We start from the raw sequence: 23,515 nt of genomic DNA, 5'->3' as shown, positions 1-23,515 counted from the left end.
CACTACTTGTACGACGATGGCTTCTTACGCCCGCCAACTCCTACTGTGATTCTACACATGAGTTTGTCAGCAGGTACCGGTCAATGATTCATGGCCGGGACCTGCTGATTGGTTGTGTCCAATCACAGCCCAGAGCCCTGTGTTGACAATTAACCCAGGGCTTTGTACAGAGAGAACAACTGCTCTGCTTCCTCTCTCTGCAATGCAGGGAGAAGAAACAGATATTTAGTAAAAGGCAGCACACATTACACAAACATTCATTAGGCACACATTTACCCCCTTTATTACCCAAGATGTTAACCCGTTCCCAGCCAGTGTCATTAGTAAAGTACAGTGACAGTGTACAGTATTATCACAAATCATTGTATTAGATTTACTGGTGGCAGTTAGTTCCCACCCAGTGTCTAGTGTCAGATTGCCCCCGACACTATCACAGTCCCGCTATAAGTCGCTGATCTCCACCGTTCGTAGTATAAAAAAAATTAAAATTCCAGTATATATAGACCATAGTTTGTAGATTCTAACTTTCACGTAAACCAATCAGTAGACACTTATTGAGTTTTTTTTTGTTTTTTTTTACCAAGGACATGTAGCAGAATACGTTTTGGCCAACATTTATGAAGTTTTATTTTTTTTCTAGATGTATTTTATAGCAGCAAGTAAAAAATATTGTTTTTTCCCCCAAAATGTTCAGTCTTTTTTCGTTTATATAAAAAAAAAAAAAAAAAAAAAAAAAAAAAAAAAAACACAGTGGTGATTAAATACCACCAAAAGAAAGCTCTATTTGTGTGAAAAAAAATATATAAAGTTTGTTTGGGTACAGCATTGCATGGCTGCGCAATTACCAGTTAAAATAACGCAGTGATAAATAACAAAAAATGGCCTGGTCGTGAAGGGGTTAAAACCTTCTGGCGCTGAAGTGGTTAAATTAAACATGTATATTTTTTTCAGTGGACAGACAAAAATAAAACAAAAAAAAATACCTTTACATACATTTTGATATATTATAAACCTTAAATTTATAAGCCCAACTCAATGGACAAGGTTCAAGCACTCACAAAATCTGTGACTCAGGGTTGGCTTCGCCCACCTTTATTAAAAACAACATCCTTTACACCACGGACAAGGTTCAAGCACTCACAAAATCTGTGACTCAGGGCTGGCTTCACCCACTTTTATTAAAAAGAACATCCTTTACACTACGATTTCCCAGAGGGGATTCCAACATCACTTCAACACAATAGCAAAACTGTGTTAGCCCTCCTGATTCTTCTTGCAGCATCCCTGCTGTGGCCTCAGGCAGTAGGCCTTTTGTCTGTTCCTTCGGATCATTTCACAGCATCACTCTGCACACATACATACATACTCTGCATACCTCACAGCCCGTTGCTGCACTGGCCCACACCCTGATCTCTGGGCAGAGGCGTTCTGTCTCCCAGGTGGAGTCCTGAAATCTACTTACATTCTATCACATATGGCCTGTGCATACTTGCACAATCAGCAGGTGCTGGCTGCTGGAAAAACATAAACCTAGGGTTGAAAACTTCATCCCACCCAATACTCTACAAAGCTCCCAGGCTCCAGAACACCTACCATGATTTACCAATCCTGGAGAGACCTCTCTACACTGGTGCAAGGTGAAGCCCTGTCACATATCTTACCCCTCCTTTGTTTCAAGGGCAGAACACAAGCATAAATACCAAATTTTGGCACCTTTATGCCAGCTGTCACCCACATGGGTCCAATCTTGTCTGACATAAAATTTTATCGTCAAAGGGAAACTCTACTTCCTGTCTTGTCAGGTGACCTTCCCTGTGTCCCCATGTTACTCAGACTTGGACACCCCCCACACCATTTTACTGGTGCACTTCCACATCGGCATCTGCTTTTTTTATTCTGGGATTACACTAGGCATTCTACCATTGGGGAATTTACGAATCTTTGGACATTTTTGAACACGAGGGTGACTCCTGAGCTTTAAGTGTCTGGTACTATTAAAATTTACAAAGTTTGCCTTCAATTTCCTCTAGACCAGCCTCTCAACCTTTTCATCCTGGAGGAACCCTTAAAATAATTTTCAGGTCTCAGGGAACCCCTGTTAAAAACCAAATTATCAGAGATCAGTGGGAAAAAAATGCCCACTTACATTGGTGGTCATCCTTTCACTAGGAGGTCAATGAATGCCAATCTTACAGACAGCTAAAAGAGAAGAAGATTAGTGGAGTCATGATGCATAGCATTGCTCCAGAACTAAGCAGGCACCATCAGATGGGGAGGACAGCCAACTACTGCTCAAGGAACCCTGAGTAACCTCTGGGGGAATACTCGTTGAGAATGGTTGCCCCAGACCAGGGGTTGCCAAACTCTGTAAACAAAGGACCAGTTTACTGTCCTTCAGATTTAAGGAGATCCAGACTGTGGCCATTAGGAGTAGAAACGGTCCCAACATCAGTGGGAATAAACAAGTCCTCATATTTGGTGTCAGTGGGAGGAAAAGTGCCCCATCGTTGATGTTGGTGTGAGGAATTGTGCTCCATCGTTGGTGTCATTGGGAGGAATCGTGCCCCTCATTATTATGGTCGTTAGGCCACATTGTTGGTGTCATTGGGAGGAATTCTGCCCCTTCATTGGTGTCAGTGGGGGGGAATTATGTCCCATTGTTGGTATCAGTGGATAAATAGTTCCCCAAGGGCTGAATAAAAGCAAGCAAGGGGCTGCATCTGGCCACCGGGCCAGAGCTTGGAGACCACTGCTCTAGACCAACCCCTTTATAGCTATTTAAAGGATAAGTTCACCTTTTAGAAAAAAAAATAAATAAATATAATAATAATAATAAATGCACATTATTTTTGCAGGTAAAAAAAAATTTGCATTTATTATTTTTTTTCTTTTGCAAGCTGTAAAGCATTGCATCAGTGATCAGCAGATCACTGCTGCCATGCAGGTCTCCTTCAGATCTGTCAGTATATTTGTGTGCCGTACATCCCCTACGGGCAGGCAGATACAGGCAGGCATGATAGGAAGAAATCGATAAACTACCATGGCGCTCCACAGCGCCGTGGGTAGTTCATTGAGAACTTCAAGATGATAATCGCAAAGGATGTCGGGGCTTGTAGTTCACTCACACAGAGCTGTGTGAAGGAATGATTCTAAGGGCCAGTTCCCCACCAGATGCAGTTCCATGTGCTTTTTTTCTGCACTAAAAATGCATGCACAGTGTTTTCCATGTATTCCAAAGGCTCCAGTTCACACCATGCAGTCAGGTTTTGGTGCAGAAACTGACTGGAAACTGACTGCATGGTGTGAACTAAAGCCATTAGAATACATGGAAAACACTGTGCATGCATTTTGTGCGGATTAAAAAGCGCACAGAACTGCATCTGGTGTGAACTGGCCCTAAATGATTTTAAAAAGTGACAGCTAGTACAGGAAACTTCTTCCCGTACTGCTACCACAGGGAGGGAGGTTAGCGGGCAGCAGCTGCAGCATTTGGAACAGGTTACATGTTCCACCCTAAAAACAGGTGGAACATGTAACATGTTCCCAAAAGTGAACTTATCCTTTAACTCAGAAAGGGTCACGTTTCCAAACACTTTTGAAGAAATAACTGTGGGCTCTTATTTGGGAATCAAATTAATTTAGGTGAGATTTAGGCTAATTGCAGCAATTTACCTGATGCATTCTCACACCTTAGGAGTCTCCTTGACTTTGAAAATTCTTTGCTCCAACCACCTCCTGAACTTATAGGGGCCTACCTCCACTGCACAGTTTACCTCCTCTGTAATTGCTCCACAGTGACATATTTTCCAGGATTACCACCAATCATGTCCAGAAAATACCTCATGTTGACCCTTAGGTCCACCAGCACTCATGTTCTCATGCTAATCAAGAGTCATAAATAAACAATACACTTGTCAGGAACATTGTGCCAACCATCAGAATTCTAACTGCACGTGCATTATTATACATAAATACGAGCATGCGCCCACTGCCACCAAGCGGGCTATTTGAACCTGAACTCTGCACAAGCTCCTTGCTGAATGGTTTTCAGTCTTGCTCCTGTGTCCTTGATCCTGATATTCATTCTGATTCTGCCATCCACCCCATTTCATCTGGTTTCGGATCTCCCTTGTCTGTTTATGTTCGCTGTTTATCTGTTACCAACCTCGGCCTTAGCTACTGACTACACTTCTGATCAGTGCATTTGTACCTCACTGCCCACTCGTTGCTGACCTCTGCCTGTCCTTTACTTTGATCCTGCCTACAACTTGGCGTTTCCCTGCTCAGCTGTTACCAGACCAGGCTTGCGATTAGACTCCTGTCCAACAAATCACGTTAAAACCAGGGGTTTCGTTTGCACACATTTGCAAATATATGCGTAAGCTGCAGGGCCAATTCACACACTTCACAGCACCCTAGTGTACTGCAGTCCTAACTCTATAAATTTTGAGAGCGGGGAGGCCCTGGATACCTTTGCCGTCATTGTGCTATCGCTGGGTGTCCAGTGTGTCCCTATACCTTTAAGTAGGTGTGAGCTCCCTCATACAGAATAAGGATATTGAATATACCACACTTGCAATCAACATTCTGCCCATGAAGAGTAACCCCTGTAAGAGTATATGAAGGTGTTTGTCCTCCTCTGAGGTAGAGAGAAGGCTTAACAGACATTGCTTGGGGCAGAGGGTCCGGGAAGAGCCCATTTGATTGTGTAAAAATGTAACCACTTGCTCCCAATATCCCTGAATACAAGGGCAGGACCATAATAAATAGTAAAAGGTGCCACGGGGGTTCCCCACATCTAGGACATGCTGGATTGTGGTCTGGTCGGTACTTAGAAAGGTGGATAGGCATTAAGCAAGATCTATGTAGAATATAAAAAAGGTGAGTGAGACAATCAGAGAGTTTGGGAGACACCAATTTGCAGGTATCCAAGACCTCATTTCAGTCCTCATCCACCTATTACCCTACATCTGCCACCCACCGAATTGGTAGGCCTGTGTAGTTACAGCAGGCAGCATTCAACTGTTCTAGAACATAGAGAATAATTTCTTGGGATCCTGGCCAGTAATCCCCTTAAACAGGGGTAGGGAGTCAAAACTGGGAACGGAGTCTCCAAACTGAGTGTTGTTCGCATGATAGAGTTGGAGATAACGAAAAAACATGTGGTTGGGCAACCCAAACCCAGTCTCGAGTTCCTGGAATGACTTGACTCCACCATAGCAAAAGGACATGTGAGAGGTATATAATCCCCTTGACAATCCAAAGCTCATAATTGGGTACCATTAATAATTCGGGCAGACGCAGGTTACCCCAGAGGGGCGTATGGGAAGGAAATGAAGGGGCTTTCGTATAGTTTGTAGCCAGCTGCCAGATTTTATAATGGTGAAAAAGCATCAGTCCCCAATCCCCCTGATGGGAAGACTCACGGAAACCACACATAAGGACTTTAAAGCGGCAAACAACTGGATGAGGGATCTTGACTAGTATTTTAACTACATAAACATATAGTTTTTGAGACCAAGGAGAGGGGGAGAGTTACCAATAAGAAAGTGACTACTCTGGGCTTCAATAAAATGGTAGCCTCCAACAAGAAGATACAGGAGCAATTTACAGCATACACTCATTTTGGTAGCATAATTATTAATGTGGAATGTATGTTCTTTTGTTAAGGAACATTGATTGTATTGATTGTTATCAAACCATTCTGCTTTAAAGTGATATTAGAGGCAGATTTTCTTCTTAAATAACAAACATGTCATACTTACCTGCTCTGTGCAGTGCTTTTGATCCTCCTCTTCAGTTCCCCCGTGGGGCCCCTAGCCTTTTTCTTCTGCCCCAATAGCAAACAGCTTGCCATGGGGGCTCCCAAGCCACTGTTCTGTGTGACCACACACACACACACACACACACACACACACACACACACACACACACACGCGCGCACACACGCGCACACACACACGCGCACACACGCACACACACACACGCGCACACACGCACACGCACACACACGCGCACACACACACACACACACACGCGCACACACACACACACACGCGCACGCACACACGCGCGCACACACGCGCACACACACACGCGCACACACACACGCGCACACACACACGCGCACACACACACACGCGCACACACACACACGCGCACACACACACACGCGCCTCGGCCCTGCCCCCAATCTCTCCTCATTGACTCACTGGATGTGGTTGACAGTAGAGAGAGCCAATGGCTCCCACTGCCTGTGCGCATTGCTGGATGGAGATGGAGCTCGGGAAAGTATGGGGGGGGGGGGGGGGGGTGTGGAAGGGCTACTGCACAGTGAAGGTTTTTTTGCTTTAATGCATAGAGTGCATGAAGGTAAAAATCCTTGAGCCTTTACAACCACACTTTAACAAAGACAAGGCTGTTATTGCTGATCCAGTGACTTCTGTGTTTTTCAAATCACTGATCAGTAATCAGCAGACTTCAAGCTGACTTTGCTTACACTACCTGCTTGTTCCAGTCCCTCACTGAAGCTATAGAGGCCAGAGTCAGCCAAGCAATTTGCATTTTAAGAAGTTGGTCTGCAATAACTGCAGCCTCCGTAATTTCTCTTGGTACAGGTTCTCTTGTCTGTCTGGGACAAGTCCAGAGTTTCTAGCCATTTTTAACTCAAAAATTAAACTATATTCAAAAATTAAAAAGAAAAAGCGAAAGCACTTCTAGCAGTTGTAATTTTATAGACCATAAGATTTAAAAAAGAATGCCTTATCTTGTAATGGTACAATTTACCAGCATTATGCAGCTGTCATTTGTGTTGAAACTAAACCAGACTGAAATGCCATGACAATATGCATGTTTAATATTTAACCTAAAGTACCCATGATCTAGAGATGAAGATTTGATTGGGAATCCCCTATCTGTCGAAGGTTGCTTTTACAATGCACGCAATAACTTTTCTTTCCATTCTCTATTTCTTGTACTTTCAATACCACAAAAATAAACACAGCATAATATATATGGCTAAAATGGACCTTTTGGAGGCGACTTGTCTCTCATTCTCTCCATTCTATTGTGCTTGATGGTGGTCCTTGATAACGATCACTTGATAAACAAAAGAACTTAGAGCGGAACTACGCTGCATCTGAGCACCACAAACCAAGAATGACATTTAATTAAATTGTAATATTCAGAGCAAACTCACCCAACCATCCATCTCCCCATGCTTTAGTTTGCTGAGAAATGAAGTTGAAAAATACCCCCTAGAATTTTTGGCTGTGGCCATCCTGACTAAGGGCAGATAATTCATGTAGCATTTACTTCCTGGAATCCACCTGCCCTTAGCTCAGACATGCAGGCAGGAGGGTGTACTTGGCTGAGAAAGCCCCTCCTTCCCCCTGATGACTCCTGGGATGTATGACATCATTTGCCTAGGCCAGAAACTAGGACGTAACTGAGAAAATGTAAAAAAAAAAAAAAAAGTGTAAAACAAGTAAAGGACATAAGCTTTCCTATCAATTTACTAATACTAGCAGCATAAGGATTACAAATAGTCAATGTTGATCGAGAAAGTGAAGTTCCACTTTATAATGTGCCTAAAGATATTAGAGGACTTTCGCCTGATCTAGTCATTTAGCCCATAGATTTGTTTTTTTTTTTGTTTTTTCGAGGGTTGAAGAAAAACAACTGACTTGATTCCCTCATCATACACCACTGAAGTGGATGGGGAAAATCCTCCCCACTGGGCTATTGTATTCTGATGGCAGGGAGACTTCCCCGCTGTCAGAATACACTAATCAGTGCTGCAGGCTATAGCCTGCAGTGCCAACCCGGAGGGGAAAGACCAACAGGGCAGTGGTACAGAAGTTAATCAGTAGATCGACCTCTGTACAACTTCCCTGTCCATACATGGACTGAAATTCAGCTAATCCCTGCTGAAGCATCTGAATTTCGATCCATGTATGGCTGGCTTTTCCCAGCTGAATGCCATTTTTCCTTATTGTTTTAGAAAAGGTTTTATTATTCAACTTCACCAAACAACCAATTTCTTCAATTGCAGGGGGACAGTCCTTGATGACATATGTGCATTGTTTTCTCACATTTGTTGTAAAGTATGACAGGCAGGGATGACCAAGACCATATATGATATATAAAAACCTTTAAATATTTCCATGATCTTCAGCTTGTTAAAAATAATAAAAGATAAAATAAAAAAAGTAGTACATCATGGTACAACATAACAAAAGGCCGATTATTCTGTACAAAATCTTACCCGTGCATACTCTAAAGTGGAATTGTTTGAAGAGGAATCCACATTGGCGGTTTCAGCGTTAGACGGCAAGGTGCTTTTACATATTGGCTTGTCGAAAGTCACATCAATATCACTTTCACAAATACTGGCCACATCAGTGCCAATCTCGGTTTCAGACTCTGCTTGTTTTGGACTTTGTTTCCTGCCATCCTGTGTCTCAAAAGAGCATAAACTAGATTCTGTTCCTTTAAGCCCAGAGCTCAATGAAGACAGACTAGTTCTTTTGTCAGGTTGGGATTCTGCCAACATTACTCCTAATGGACAGCAGTGGGCATCAGAAATAATGACATGGTCTTCTTTCTCCGTCATAGTGATCAACAGTTCTCTGCAATGGTTGCATCTCTCTGGCACATTCTTCACATCTTGGGCAAGAGGGCATTGCACCAGAGCCAAGCTGTGAAATGCCCCACACACTACCTGAAGAACTCTCCGGCCCGAGAGATGTTCCACTTTTTGAGGCTTGGTCACAGGAAACGTTGAGGTTATTAATCCAAGCTGGCAGCCACTGCCCCAGGCCCAGATCTCCCTGCTGACAGACAAGGCAAGAGTATGTTCTTCCCCACAGGACAGCTGCATAACCCGTACCCACAGAGGAGGGGTACATTCCTGATCAGTTATAGTGACTGGCACAGGCTCTGATATTGATGAGCAGTTGGCAATTGCACATTGTCCAGCTGTGTTTTCACCCCACATATAGACCATTCCATTGTCTGTTACAGCTCCACAGTGATAACTTCCTGCAGCAACACATATTACATGCTGACCACACAATGTCTTCTCTAACAATGGAGCGCTGCAGGGCACTTCTTGTGAATTCTCCTTCCATGGCTGCTTTCCATAGCTAAAAACTTCACCGTCTAAATAAAACAAATAGGTTACATGGGTCATATAAAGTTAGTACGCTATGTAGTTTGAAAAATTAGCCAATTCTAAACAATGCAGATCAGTCCAGAAAAAGATGATGAATGCTGTGCCAAACAGCAGGAACTGATGGCTTCAGGTTTATATAAGCCTTATCGGAAATATTGTAAAGAAAAATAATGTTTGTAATTTAGCATATACAATAGCTTGTATAGTGTCTGGTCTAGTCCTGTGTATCTAGTCCACAGCATTAATAGATAAGAATCACTTCACTTTTGAGCGACCTTTGTGAGAAAGCCCTGATGGCTGTGATTAAATGCGTCAGCGGCCATCGCTGGAGTGGCGCTGGCTGAGGCCACACATCTCGTTACCACTTGGTCGGTTTTAGCAGCATCTCATGCAAACCAACTTGACTCTTTGCACAGTAAATTCCAAGAAAAAGATCCTAATTTGTAAACCAGTAAAGCTTTAGGGTGCACTTTCACCTGTGAATGCACATTGCCTGCAATTACATGCGAGAAACCCGGTAGGGGGTTCCTGCGATTACCTGCAAGTAAACAGCCCTACTGAAAGCAATGGGAGTCTACTGGCACGATTCTGGCCAAAATGAGAATCACAATTTTTTTTTCTTAGAATAAAAAGATCACGATTCTCTCACGATTCTCGCGGCATAAAATCTTTTACATCATACAAAAAAAAAAAAAAAATTGGGCTAACTTTACTGGATAGTTTTTTTTTTTTTTAATTCATTAAAGTGTATTTTTTTTCCCAAAAAATTGCATTTGAATGACTGCTGCGCAAATACAGTGTGACATAAAGTATTGCAACAATCACCATTTTATTCTCTAGGGTCTCTACTAAAATATATATATATATATATATATATATATATATATATATATATATATATATATATATATATATATATATATATATATATATAATTATAATGTTTGGGGTTCCAAGTAATTTTCTAGCAAAAAAAAAAAAATAATAATGATTTTAACTTGAAACCAACAAATGTCAGAAAAAGGTCTAGTGTTTAAGTGGTTAAACGTGCCTCATTTTCACACCAAACTGTATTCCTTTGATGTAAAGGACAGGAATTGTTACAATGTTTATACTTTAGTTCCACTGCTAAAGAATGTTGTGATTCTTGGCAGACTGCCTGTTTTTTCTAATCTTTCTTTTGACGGCTGTCAGCTTTAGCAGAGCAGAGAATTCTCTGCATAGAAAGAATCGGGAAATACTTTTTTCAAGATCGCAACAGGGGAAAAAAAAAAAAAAAATCGCGATAACGATTCTTAACGATTAATCGTGCAGCTCTAACTGGCTCTCGTAGCTAACTAATCGCCCTCACTAGTATGTAATCTGTTATGCTGCAATCACATGCAAAGTATCTGCCCCGCACACAGACTAGCTTTGTGTCCAAGGCTGATCGCTCACATGTGATCACAGCATGACAGATTACATGCAAGCGGGTACTATTTGCTGCGAGAACCAGTAGCCTTCCATTGCATTCAATGGGGCTGCATACTTCATAATTAAAACAAACCAGTTCTTAAGCTGGTCAGACATGCATTTCTTTTTCAGAAGCTAACAGATTCCTCCATGCATACTAAAGACGTGGATGGTGAAATACCCCCCCCCCCCAAGCCTTACTACACAATAGACTGACCAGCAACTGCCCCTTGACAGATCGATTATACAAGCAATCAAGTTTTGTTGAGTGGGGGAGCCCACAGACTGATCAAAATTTGATCAGTGTATGGCCAGCTTTAGTCATAGCATATAAAACACATTCAAACACAAAGTAAATTTAGAAGGTGAATATGCCTACCCATTATCAAAAAAATAAATAAATAAAAAAATCACCTGGAAAGTATAAAAAGAGGATCAACACTATGATCTAAAACAAGCAGATGCACAACCAGAATAGAGTAATGAATGCCATCTATATACATTAATAATCATAAAATAATCTGGTCCAGTTGCAAATGTAAGCAAACTACAAAAAAAAAAAAAAAAAATAATAAAAAAAAAAAAGTATCAAAATGATATATTATATAATAGAAGAGAAACCAAATCTATACTTAAGTAAGCAGCGTCAAAATCCCAGGCAAAAAAAAAAAAAAAATGGATTGAGGCGTGTCTGGAATTTGTTGAAGGTTTCGTCATATTTTAAAGTGCACCTCAATTTCTGATTGTATATGTGTTAGTTTTTTATCATGATGTTAATCCTCTCCATACATTCCCAGTATTTTGTTGTGCCTGAAGGTTAGGCGGTGGGCCTTTTCACCTGATGAATTCATTCAATCTGTGCAAATGATGACTAAGGACAGAGTCATGCAAAAAATGTTAGCATTACTTGCAACATCCATTCCAATAAAGTCAGCTTTTATAAGGAGATTGGGATGTGCAGACGATCTTTGTTCATATAGGAGTAAAATTATCCCTGGCCAGATTCCACTGCAGATACTGGTCATGGGTGTTACCATCTGAAATTCCTCATTAGACCAGGTGGGCAGGATCTAAAACTAGAGAGTTAGAATATTTTCACAAACCCCTAATGTTAATATTTTGAAAACTTTTTATAGGTTTTTTTTATATCTATATAGAATGTTAATATCTGTTTAAATCGATTTATAACTGTGTCAATATTGTACTCTTAGGTTATTACAATACCTCTAGTATTTTTGTGCTATTTCAAGGCCCTGACAAAGCGGGGTTCCCGCAAAACGCATAGGCCAAACTTTTTTGTTCCATCGTACCAGGATCAGCACGCCCTGGACCTAACTAATAGTAACTGTATCTGTGTAACTGTTATATGCTTTTAAACATATGAAAAATAAAGTTTAAATATGTTTGTTTTAAATCAGTGGCATATACTCTTGTTTAGACCCTACAAAAGGTACACACAAAGTCCCACCCCATCCTATCTTTACCCTTTATTTATAGAATTAGGGCTGCAGTTTACAGAGGCGCCTTGATGAGGCACTACAGCTTATTTGCAAATATGTGTAACTAAATCCTCAGTTTTTGATGTCAATTTTTAGACAGGGTCAATTTATTTTTTTTGCAGGCTGGCAAGTGTACTGAGAATTTTAGGTTTGTGATGTGCAAAGCCCTTCCATGTGCACCTTACTGCAAAGGCTAGTTATAGATTGGGGTGGTTGCCACTTATATGTACAGCATGTCGGCTGGATTTGGTGTTGGGACACACTGGAAGCCTTCAACTGCCATTGTGTTGTTGCTGGGTGTCCAAGGTGTCCCTAAGCCTTTAAGAGGATAGGACTCCTCCAGGCAAACCTGCCCTTAATTTATCCACTGCTATATGTACTTCAGCTTGGAGACTCTCAAAACTGTAGCGCTAGGACTGCAGTATACAGAGGAGCCTTGGTGGAGCACTGCGGCTTTCACATATATTTGCAAATGTGTGCAACTAAACCCTCTTTCTTTAACGTGAACTGTTGTTAGACAGGATCAATTTGTTTTGTTTCTTTCTCGCTCGCTAGCTGGTAAGTGTGCTAGGAAAATTTGTTTGCGATGGGCAGGATCCTGCTGTAATAAGCAGAATCCTTTTTCTGCCAACGATCGGTTCCTGGCTAAAGCGATAGGACTACCCAGCAATAAGTTTAGGATCCAAGGTTATTCTTCCTAAACATGGCCCCTATGTTGAAATCTGATTGCATAATCTCAATGAGGGTGCTAAAACTGCTATGTGGGTCAAGGACCTACCTAAACAATCCCATCAATTTATAATTCTGCCAGATGGGTCCTCATGCTCTAGTTATCATAAGGAGTTGTACAATCAGACTGGAGTATGTGTGGCAAGCTAAGTGTACACTGGCCAATCTAGTGGTGATGTTTTTTGTATTTAAGGCTAGCTACAGTACATGCACACTGGGCTTTTAGCCCATTTGCATCAAATCCCAGCATTTTTGGCAGCTGCATGTACAGCGTCCAGCCCTGCTGGCCATCAAAGTATACGACAGGCTGAATTAGGTGACAGCTGGACACTGTACTGAGTGGTACTCACATTTAGGGCTGCAGGAAATTCCTGCATTCTGGGCATACATCCCTGAATGCAATCAAAGTGCAGCTTTGTCCAGCTGCTGCATATTTAGTCCATCATTGATTTTGACAGGTTGCTGGCAATGCACCTGTGCCTTCTGGGTGCCCAATAACTCTGGGATTTTATGCACATGGGCTAAATGGTCAGTTTGCATGGGGCATAATGCCGCGTACACACGATCGGAAATTCTGCCAGCAAAATTCAGATGAGAGCTTTATGGTCGGAAAATGCAACCGTGTATGTATGCTCCATCGGTCTTTTGTTGGTGGAATTGCAGCCAGCAGAAGATTGAGAGCATGTTCTCTATTTTTTGGTCAGGAAAAGATCCTATCCGAAAATGTGATCGTCTGAACAAATTCCGACGCGCAAACAATTCGACGCATGCTGGGATTGAACTTCATTTTCTCGGCTCGTCGTAGTGTTGTACGTCACCGCGTTCTTGACAGTCGAAAGTTCAGAGAACTTTTGTGTGACCGTGTGTATGCAAGCCAAGCTTGAGCGGAATTCCGTCAGAAAAACCATCCAAGTTTTTTTCTTGACGGAAAATCCACTCGTGTATGGGGCATTAGGAGGAAAGGTGTAATCTGCTCTAGTAAATACATAAGGAACATATATAAACATTGGATATATTTTTAACAATAAAAACGAGTGCCTAGGAGCTAAGTATACATACCACTGGTGAGCAGCAAGCCATGATGAATCCCAAGGCTGGCTTGTAGTACAGTTTTTGACCCCAAGCCATGAAGCCTTTCTGGTGTGGCCTGAGCTGACCCCACCTGCCATACATGTACATCGCCTCTCTCTTTAGCTCCTTCGGAGTCTTCCAAACTAAAAGAAATGTATAGTATTTAATGGATACACAGACATCACACAACACATGTTCACAAACAGCGGTTATTCCCTAACAAACTTCCAAATTTACAGACTGCAAAATGCAAATTTGTTTACAGGTAGTCTATAGCAGTTCAGCAAAAGTCTAAAACCAACCGTACATGGATCAAAACTTCAGTTCAGCAGGGACAAGCCAAATTTCGGTAAATGTTCCCGCACCCATTTTACTAAAACCTTTTGATTTGAAAATATTAATGCTTTAAAATTTTTCACAAATTCATAGAAAACTTAAGTAGATTTTGGTCCATTTAAACGTTGTTGTTTGAAGGCGCCCTCCTTGGGCTGTGCCTTTTTTTTGTTTTTTACCTTTTTCCTCTTCCCTTCTCTTATCCTTTTTTAGTCATCTCTCCTTTGCCTTTACCTTCCCTTTCATCCCTCACACCCCCCCCCTTTTTTTTTTTCTTTCAAATCATTTGGTTAGTCAGGTACTGCTGAGTTTGTTCTCTGTACTTACCGGTGTAGTGATGGCACTACGGAGGCACCAGAGGGGAACAAAAAAGGTATAAAACTCACAAAGATGGCACTGTAAGCCGTGCAAGCTGAAAACACATTTCAGAGACAATAGGTCTCAAGATGGCCGCAATTTAGCCTCAATACGCAGGCTCCATCTCCTAGGCGCATATCGTCAAAGCATTGACTTCTTCAGTATGCGATTCAAAAAAAACAATACATCAACAGTGCAAAAATCCAAAGTGCTTGTGCTTTCCTCCACCAGTCTCACAGGCTGCTCACCTCACATATGAGTCAAATCAGCAGTGTTCCCCTCTGGGGATAATAGAGAAGGCTGCTGTGGTGCTGGTAAACACTTTCCTCCTTCAAATCGCTTATTCCCAAGAGATAAAAACCCAGATTATCTCACCAAATATGATGGATATGCAAAAGAAGGAAGGAAGGCAGAATCTAGTGCTCTCCGTTTAAAATGTTTGATAATATATAAAAAAAAAAAAGGTAAGGTATAAAACTCACAAAGATGGCACTGTAAGCCTTGCACTCTGAAAACACATTTCAGAGACAATAGGTCTCAAGATGGCCGCGATGTAACGTCAATACGCATGCTCCGTCCCCCGGACGCGTATTGTCAAAGCATTGACTTCTTCAGTATGCAATTTGAAGGAGAAAAGTGATTACCAGCACCACGCCAGCCTTCTCTATTATCTCCAGAGGGGAACACTGCTGATTTTATTCAGATGTGAGGTGAGCAGCCTGTGAGACTGGTGGAGGAAAGCACAAGCATTTTGGATTTTTGCACCGTTGATGTATTGATTATTTGAATTCACTTCAATCGGTCACAGATACTATATATAAACTTTAAGCAACATATGTTTATTGAATACCGTTTAAAGTTACACTTTTATTAATATTGATTTTTTTTTTTATAGCGCAGCACTATCAATTGATTATTTGAACATAAACATTGTTTTTTTTTTTTTTTGCAATCTAATTTTATTGATTTTCAGTTAAATGAGAAGTCCAGCCTGTGCTTTTTAGGCTGGGCTTCTCCTAAGGGTCACAGGAGTGCAATTAGTTTTGCACTCCTGTGACCCGTTTTCAGCAGGGAACGGTCTGAAGTCCACTCTCCGCTGACGTCACTGCCATCAGTCGAGGCAGCACGTCATCCCGACTTTCCAAGTCTGGATCCGTCAGCTGCCTCGATTGATGGCAATCTCAGCGAGCCGCTGAGACGGCCGCTCTCCACCCCTCCACAACTCAGCACTCATGTGAGCGTGCAGAAGCAGAGAGAGATCATGACTGACAATCAGCAGCTCTTCTCTCAGGGATCTGTGAAAACCGAGCCATCGGTGATGTTCGGTGACGGCGGGGTACAGCTGCAGCATCGGTCTGATGCTCCATCCACATAGGCAAGTATGAATCTTTAATAAAAAAAAAAAAAAACAAAAAAAAACTAACAAACATACATCTCTTTTAGAGATAAACAAGGGTCATAAAGAAGGGGTACAAGCAGTACATTGTACAGGTATAGTACAACAATATTATATACTTAGGCATGTCACAGTAATGCAGTGTGGCCGCCACACAGTGGTGGCAGGTGCAATTCAGGTTGGGCATACCAAGCTGCCTGAGGGGTGGTAGGTACAGGCAGTCCCCTAGTTACAAACATCTGACTTACATACGACTCCTACTTACAAACCAAGGGAGACAACAGGGAGTGAGAGAAAGTCTACCCCTAGGAAGGGAAATTCACTCCTATAAGCGTTATTATGGGAAAAAGGCTTACCAAAGGCTTGTTCCAACAACAACCCAAAATTTTCAAAATTCAATTGTCACTGGGATAGAAAGTGATGTGAAATCTTCTGAACAGGGGCACAGACAGCAAAACAAACCATACAGGGGTGATAACCCTTCCCTATTCTATCCAAAAAGCTTAAAAATTAGTTTTTCTGGCTACACTTAAAAAAAAAAAAAAAAAAAAAAAGTACCTGTTCCGACTTGCAAACAGATTCAACTTAAGAACAAACCTACAGACCCTATCTTGTTTGTAACCCGGGGACCGCCTGTATACTATACAGTGTATAGTAATGAGAATACCTCCCCAAAATGTTATGTATGAAGTAGTAAGGGCCCTAAGCTGATGGAGGTTATGGCCAGGTGTGCCATCAAATATATGAGCAGTACAAATGAAGAATAATGGTACAAAGAGTAATTAGAAGAAATGTATGAGTGGGGAAGAAATAAGGATGGTGGCTCCTAGCTAAATTGGCCCTAATACTGTATGTATGAATGTGAGTTAGGGACCTTAGATTGTAAGCTCTTTGAGGTCAGGCACTGATGAGAATGTACAACATATATGTAAAGCGCTGTGTAAATTGACGGCGCTAAATAAGTAACTGCAATAAATAAAATAACCCCCCTTTGCTTTATTAAAAATGAAAAAAAATATATTTTGCCTATAGTTCTACTTTAACACTTGGAGTCACAAACACAGAATAATATAAATAATAGAAAAGCCCATGTAAAGTTCTTATTTGTATTCCTGTTCTGAATTAGTGTTTCACTGTATCCCAGAAAGAAAGTCAGCATGAAAGCCAGGCGACTAGTATAAGAAATCAGCAAGGGCAGTCCCACGTTCCTCTCAAGAACAGTTCCTGTACACCTCCTCCTCCTCCCTCTCTACTGTGAAGAGGTCACCTTCTAAAGTTTGCCTTCCTCCCCCACAATACTCTGCAGCCCTGTTACTTCCAGGTGTGGAAAAAAATCCAAGCCTATTTACCACCAGCTCGCAGACAACCAAATTGACCTGTCTAACAGTAAGTGTTAAAAACAGCGGTTTAGTCCACACACATTTGCAAATGCATGCGTAAGCCACAGAGTCTCGTCACGGCACATGCAACACATGCATGCTCCCCATTGCCAACTGTCAGGTCTGAGAGCTGTCACATGGGGTGCACCTAGCAAAATGCAAGCCCAGGCACAAAGTATGGTGGGAATTTGCATAAGACTTTTGTTGATTCAAGTATGGGAAGTTAAAGCACAACTCTAGACAAGGAAGACATTAAACCATCACCGGAGAAGGACTTCAACCATCAATAACATAACCGTGTCAATATGACATACAGGGCTCAGAAGAGACCCACACTGTATATCAGTCCCTGCAGAAGACATAGGGTTGACCTGGACATAAGTAAATGGGAATAAATACTCAAATATTCATTGGGCTCTGCGTGGCCAACTTTAATGCCATCTCCCTTATTTAGATGGCAACGGTTTTGTATGTTTAAGAAAAAAAACGTAAAAAAAAAAAAAAATTCAGATATCCTCGGTTCTAGAAGAACTGATCTAGTAGGAATCCAGGTACATGGTACAGAGCAATGAAGACATCAGTAGATAGATTTAGCACAAGGGGTAAGGAGAGATTAGGGGAGGGTGTGGGATAGCCATTGACAGGGATGACTCCAGAGACCAATAAGTCAAGTTTTATTATGGTCTGTGTCAACACCGGTCATCTGGGGAGGAAGTCCAGTACAAATGCCCCAACAGGGACGCAGGCAGCATTAATAACCTGGGGAGTTAAGCCTTTCCCACATTAACCAACACCAAAAATATGTTTTAGCAGAACTGATTTATTCCATTAACATTTTGCTTTCCGGGATTAGAGTCAAGCTGTGTCCCCATGCATGAACCAGCACTGGACGCACTGTGGATGTGTAACAAAATGTAAAAAAGAAAAAATAAATAAATAAATAAATCGCACCATAAGAAATACAATTCATTTGAATCCAGCATATCATACATACCTTCCTTTCTGTGTTTCCATGGGTCAGCATCCCAAACTACTTATCCAGAAAGATAATAAATTAAGCTGGAAAAAATAAAAACGAACATGAAATGTCAAGAAACGAACTTCTAGAAACCCATGACAGTTGTCAACACATTGCTGAATATCTAAAGCATTTCTCACTGTACAGCCAAACACGGGGCCAGCTGGGTCTCATGACCCATTCATGTAGTAAATACAGGCAGCTGCCAGATGGCTTCACCCAACATGGAAATAAACAGGGAGAACCTTTACTGGTTAATGACAGCAATTAATATTCACAGCAACTATGTCTAATGAATTAACTTCTATTTGCTTTATAGGATCAAAAAGGTGCACAGAAAACATTCTTAGAAATCCAGTTAAATCTTCTTTAGCTTTATATAAAAATAACCTTTGTTAGGATTGATTTTTATTTTTTTTTGCTATTTATGTGCCTGTTGGGTGTATATTCCTCACTTCCTGTCCACGTGACCCCCTATCACCAGTGTAATTAGGATGGGGAATATTCCTAATAAAATAGACACCACCATAAAAAACCAATAGGAAGGTTGTAACCCCTATCCCCTCAACTGTCTGGGTGTCCTTTGTGAAGGGTCCCCCTTGCTTGTCTGTTTCAGTGACCATCTGTCATCAGGACAAGTAGTAGGTGGAAATCTCCACAAAATATCAATAAAGTCATAAAAAAAAAAAAAAAAAAAAACACAGCTTTTGTATCCAATACATTGCAATCTAATTGTATAATATGTATACAAAGAGTTTCAGATTTGCCAGCAACTACAGTGCAAATGTCTAACTGAAAAGCATTCAGTTTATAACTAAATGGTAGACTCCTGCACTACATACTGTAGTTTGTTGGTTAATCTAATGGAGATTGTACTATCTGTTTCCATATGTGTGGACAGTTTTTCAATTATGTCCAATGTCTTGTTGTCAGTAAAGACCGCTTGGAACAGACAAGCCATGTATTACATTACAGCTGTTCAATTGCTTGGTAACAAAATTAGCCAATCGCATGGCAGCAACTCAATGCATTTTATGCATCTAGACGTGGTGAAGACGACTTGCTGAAGCTCAAACCAAGCATCAGAATCGGGAAGAAAGGGGAAGGGACTTTGAACGTGGCATGGTTGTTGGTGCCAGATGGGCTGGTCTGAGTATTTCAAAAACTGCTGATCTACTGGGATTTCACACACAACCATCTCTAGGGTTTACAGAGAATGGTCCGAAAAAGAGAAAATATCCAGTGAGCGGCAGTTGTGTGGAGGAAAATGCTATGATAGAGATGATAGAAAGACAACAGTAACTCAAATAACCAGTCATTACAACCAAAAAATCTGCAGCAACTGCGTGATGCTATCATGTCAATATGGACCAAAATCTCTGAGAAATGTTTCCAACACCTTGTTGAATCTATGCCAGGGGTCCTCAAACTTTTTAAACAGGGGGTCAGTTCCCTGGCCCTCAGACTGTTGGGGGGGCTGGATTATAGTTTGAAAAAAATATGACTGCACACATATCTTATTATGCAGAATGCAGGGATCAGGAGCGCGTTAGGCTCACAACGCAGGGATCAGGAGCGCGTTAGGCTCACAACGCAGGGATCAGGAGCGCGTTAGGCTCACAACGCAGGGATCAGGAGCGCGTTAGGCTCACAACGCAGGGATCAGGAGCGCGTTAGGCTCACAACGCAGGGATCAGGAGCGCGTTAGGCTCACAACGCAGGGATCAGGAGCGCGTTAGGCTCACAACGCAGGGATCAGGAGCGCGTTAGGCTCACAACGCAGGGATCAGGAGTGCGTTAGGCTCACAACGCAGGGATCAGGAGCGCGTTAGGCTCACAACGCAGGGATCAGGAGTGCGTTAGGCTCACAACGCAGGGATCAGGAGCGCGTTAGGCTCACAACGCAGGGATCAGGAGTGCGTTAGGCTCACAACGCAGGGATCAGGAGTGCGTTAGGCTCACAACGCAGGGATCAGTAGGTGGCGAGTAGTTATGTGAGGGGTGGCAGAGGACACTGCTATGTGGGTGGTCCAGCCCATGACAGTGTCCTCTGCCCCCCTCCACATCACCCCCCCCCCATAGTGGTGTCCTATAACAGTGACCTCTGCCCCCCCTTTTACCTCCCATAGCAGTGTCCTACCAGCTGAGAGCAGAGGCCAGCACAGCTTTGAACGGAGGTGGGGAACGGGTGCCAGCTGAGTGACTTTTCATGTTGGCAAGCTGGTGATTGGTTGCTAGGACACAGGGCAACTAATCGCCTGTGCTTTAACATCAGAGATTACTTTGGGCGGCTCCTCCTCCTGCCCTCTGTCCTGGGCTGGGCTGCCTTCTGCTCGCCGCTGTTTACTGATGACAGTGGCGGAGGCGGCTTGCGGAGGTGAAGGCTTGTGGGGCTGGCCCCAATGAGTGTTCCGGGTAAATTACCTTGGTGCAGTCTATGCCATGAGGAATTAAATCAGTTCTGAAAGCCAAAAGGGGGTCCAACCCGGTACTAGCAAGGTGTATGTAATAAAGTGGCTGGTGAGTGTATATATTCACAGACTTGTGATTTTCAGAACCAAAACTCTGCTTTCTTAAGGTAGCTTGTAGAAGATTCAATTTTCTTTCCTTCCACCACAGGTGGAAAGAAAATGGTCTCCTGCAGCGCTATTAAGTACAATCAGCCTGTCTATACATGGATAGAATCTCATCCGATCCATACTGAGCTGGCCAAATTTCAATCCATGTATGGCCAGCTTAACAAACATCACATCTGTCATCCACATGCCATTGTTTAACCAAGCAGTGTTTGCACAAGACTCGTTTTTTGCTGTCTTTTGTTACAATGGAAAAAAATAGATACTGTTGTGGTATAGAACATGTGGGTGATGTAAAGTATAGGCCAGGAAAGTACACATTTTTAGCTGTTTCCATTGTTTTAGAGGAGCTCTTTCAAACGCTACACCCAAGCTTAAAGAAGAGCTCTAGTCTCATAAAAAAAAAGAAAGTTGCCGCTGACTTTTAATATAAAGGACACTTACCTGGGAATTAGGAGAGGCCAAACATGCATGTATGCTCGGGACTGGGAAACTGGTCAGAGTTGAGGGAAAGATGGATGGTGCTAAACACAGGGATATTCTTGAGGAAAACCTGTACCACTCTGTGTGTGATTTGAGGCTACGATGGAGGTTCACCTTCCAGCAGGACAATGACCCCAAACACACTGCTAAAATAACACTTGAGTGGTTTAAGGGGAAAGATGTAAATGTGTTGGAATGGCCTAGTCTAAGCCCAGACCTCAATCCAATAGAAAATCTGTGGTCAGACTTAAAGATTTCTGTTCACAAGCGCAAACCATCCAACTTGAAGGAGCTGGAGCAGTTTTGCAAGGAGGAATGGGCAAAAATCCAAGTGGTAAGATGTGGCAAGCTCAGGGACTTATCCAAAGCGACTTGGAGCTGTGATGGCCGCAAAAGGTGGCTCTACAAAGTATTGACTTTAGGGGGGTAAATAGTTATCCACATTGACTTTTTCTGTTATTTTGTCCTATTTGTTGTTTGCTTCACAATAAAAAAAAAATCAAAAAGGTGTGGGCATGTTCTGTAAATTAAATGATGCAAATCCTCAAACAAGCCATGGTGATTCCAGGTTGTGAGGCAACAAAACACGAAAAATGCTAAGGGGGTGAATACTTTTGCAAGGCACTGTATGTATGCTTCTATCAAACGAATCGTCGCACACAGTGGATTTCCATCAAATAGTTCCCCCCACGCTTTGCAGCCAGACACATCCCGAGTAACCAATTTGGAAGAATTTTCAAAAAAACATATTTGGAATATGTACAAATCCAGGAATACATTCTGTCTTGTGTTCTTGGTTCAAGCTGCAGCTGGTCCAACAACATGTTTTCTCAGCAAAGTTATAGGGAAACCTGTAGGAATATTAATGTATTTGTATGTATATACGTATGGAAGTTGCCATTGCTGACCCCTTCTTCTGAAAACAAGGAGCAACCGCCACACTTTATTGATAGAGTTGGTGACAGCACTGACCCACCTGGATCCTCCCAACTAACGCATTTCACCCAAAGACTGGGCTTAAACAGGAGTGAGGTTGTTTAATTTATGCTGAAAATACTTGTTCCCTGTCATGCTAATCCAACGGCGCAAAGACCAAGTTACTGATTCAGAACTAGGACCTGGACTCCAGAGACAGCCAGTCAAATAGCATTTTTCGAAAGGAGGTCAGCAATAGCGACCTCCAGCTCTAGCTCCCAGCATCATCCGAATGCCACAAAAATGTATCTATATTGAATCCTGTGCCTGCAATTAAGCGTCCAATCTAATGTAATGTGTGCAACTAAAGTGATTCTAAAGGTTGAAGGTTTTTTACTTTTAAGCATTATAAGCATGGCACCTACAAAACACAGTTTGGTTCTTCTGCAGTTGATAAAACATGCTACCATTGCAGCAATCCACATCGCGCGAAGCTTGTCGAACGAAAGACGCTCCTGATCCTTTTTTGGGTGACAAGCTTCATGGGCTGCAGCCTTCCGTGATTGCAACGCAATTTATAATTGTGGCAGAACCTCACCGTATTTTTAAGTGTCATTAAAATGAATGGCATCTGATTCGCATTGTGCGATTTGTCATTTTAGCAGAGTGTTTTGAAATCACGGGCAGAATAGCTACAATTCTAAGTGCCACAGGTGTGAATGCAGCCTAATACTTACATGAGCCCAATCTCGATCCAGCGATGTGCACGACAGCAACTGCTCTCCCAGCTCTCTGCCTCCTTATTGGCTCAGAGACAGCAGCAGGAGCCATTGGCCATTGCTGTGAATCACAGTCACATAGACACACAGAGCAGGGCTCAGGAGCAAGAATGCGCAAGAATCTCCATGGCAAGCGGCTTGCTATGGGGGCTCTTAGCAGTGGGGGGAGGAGCCAGGAGCGCCGGTGGGGGACCTAAGAAGCGGAGGATTGGGGCTGCTCTGTGTAAAGCCATTAAACAGAGCAGGTAAGCATGACACATTTAAAAACAACCTTACCTTTTTTTTTTTTAAACAGAAAACATTTTATTTACCGCTTCCCGCCTGCCCATAGTCATATGAGATTGTAGGCTTTG

General features: G+C 42.2%; 1 protein-coding gene across 1 annotated transcript in view; it reads right to left on the bottom strand.

The window, feature by feature from the left end:
• ALS2 (alsin Rho guanine nucleotide exchange factor ALS2) overlaps positions 1–23,515 on the bottom strand; it is a 119,130-nt gene that overhangs the window by 86,010 nt on the left and 9,605 nt on the right. Inside the window, exons 2-4 of the mRNA XM_073633301.1 lie at positions 18,386–18,450; positions 13,915–14,069; positions 8,267–9,162 (exon numbers count right to left, since the gene is read on the bottom strand). Of these exons, the coding sequence (XP_073489402.1) occupies positions 8,267–9,162; positions 13,915–14,069; positions 18,386–18,405 (1,071 nt within the window). The 5' untranslated portion in view covers positions 18,406–18,450. The remainder of the gene's footprint in view (positions 1–8,266; positions 9,163–13,914; positions 14,070–18,385; positions 18,451–23,515) is intronic.

The sequence above is a fragment of the Aquarana catesbeiana genome, linkage group LG06, assembly GCF_042186555.1.
Source record: "Aquarana catesbeiana isolate 2022-GZ linkage group LG06, ASM4218655v1, whole genome shotgun sequence".
In the NCBI taxonomy this organism is placed as follows: Eukaryota; Metazoa; Chordata; class Amphibia; order Anura; family Ranidae; genus Aquarana; species Aquarana catesbeiana.
The sequence above is the reverse complement of the archived record's forward strand: the minus strand, read 5'-3'. Positions and strand labels throughout refer to the sequence as shown.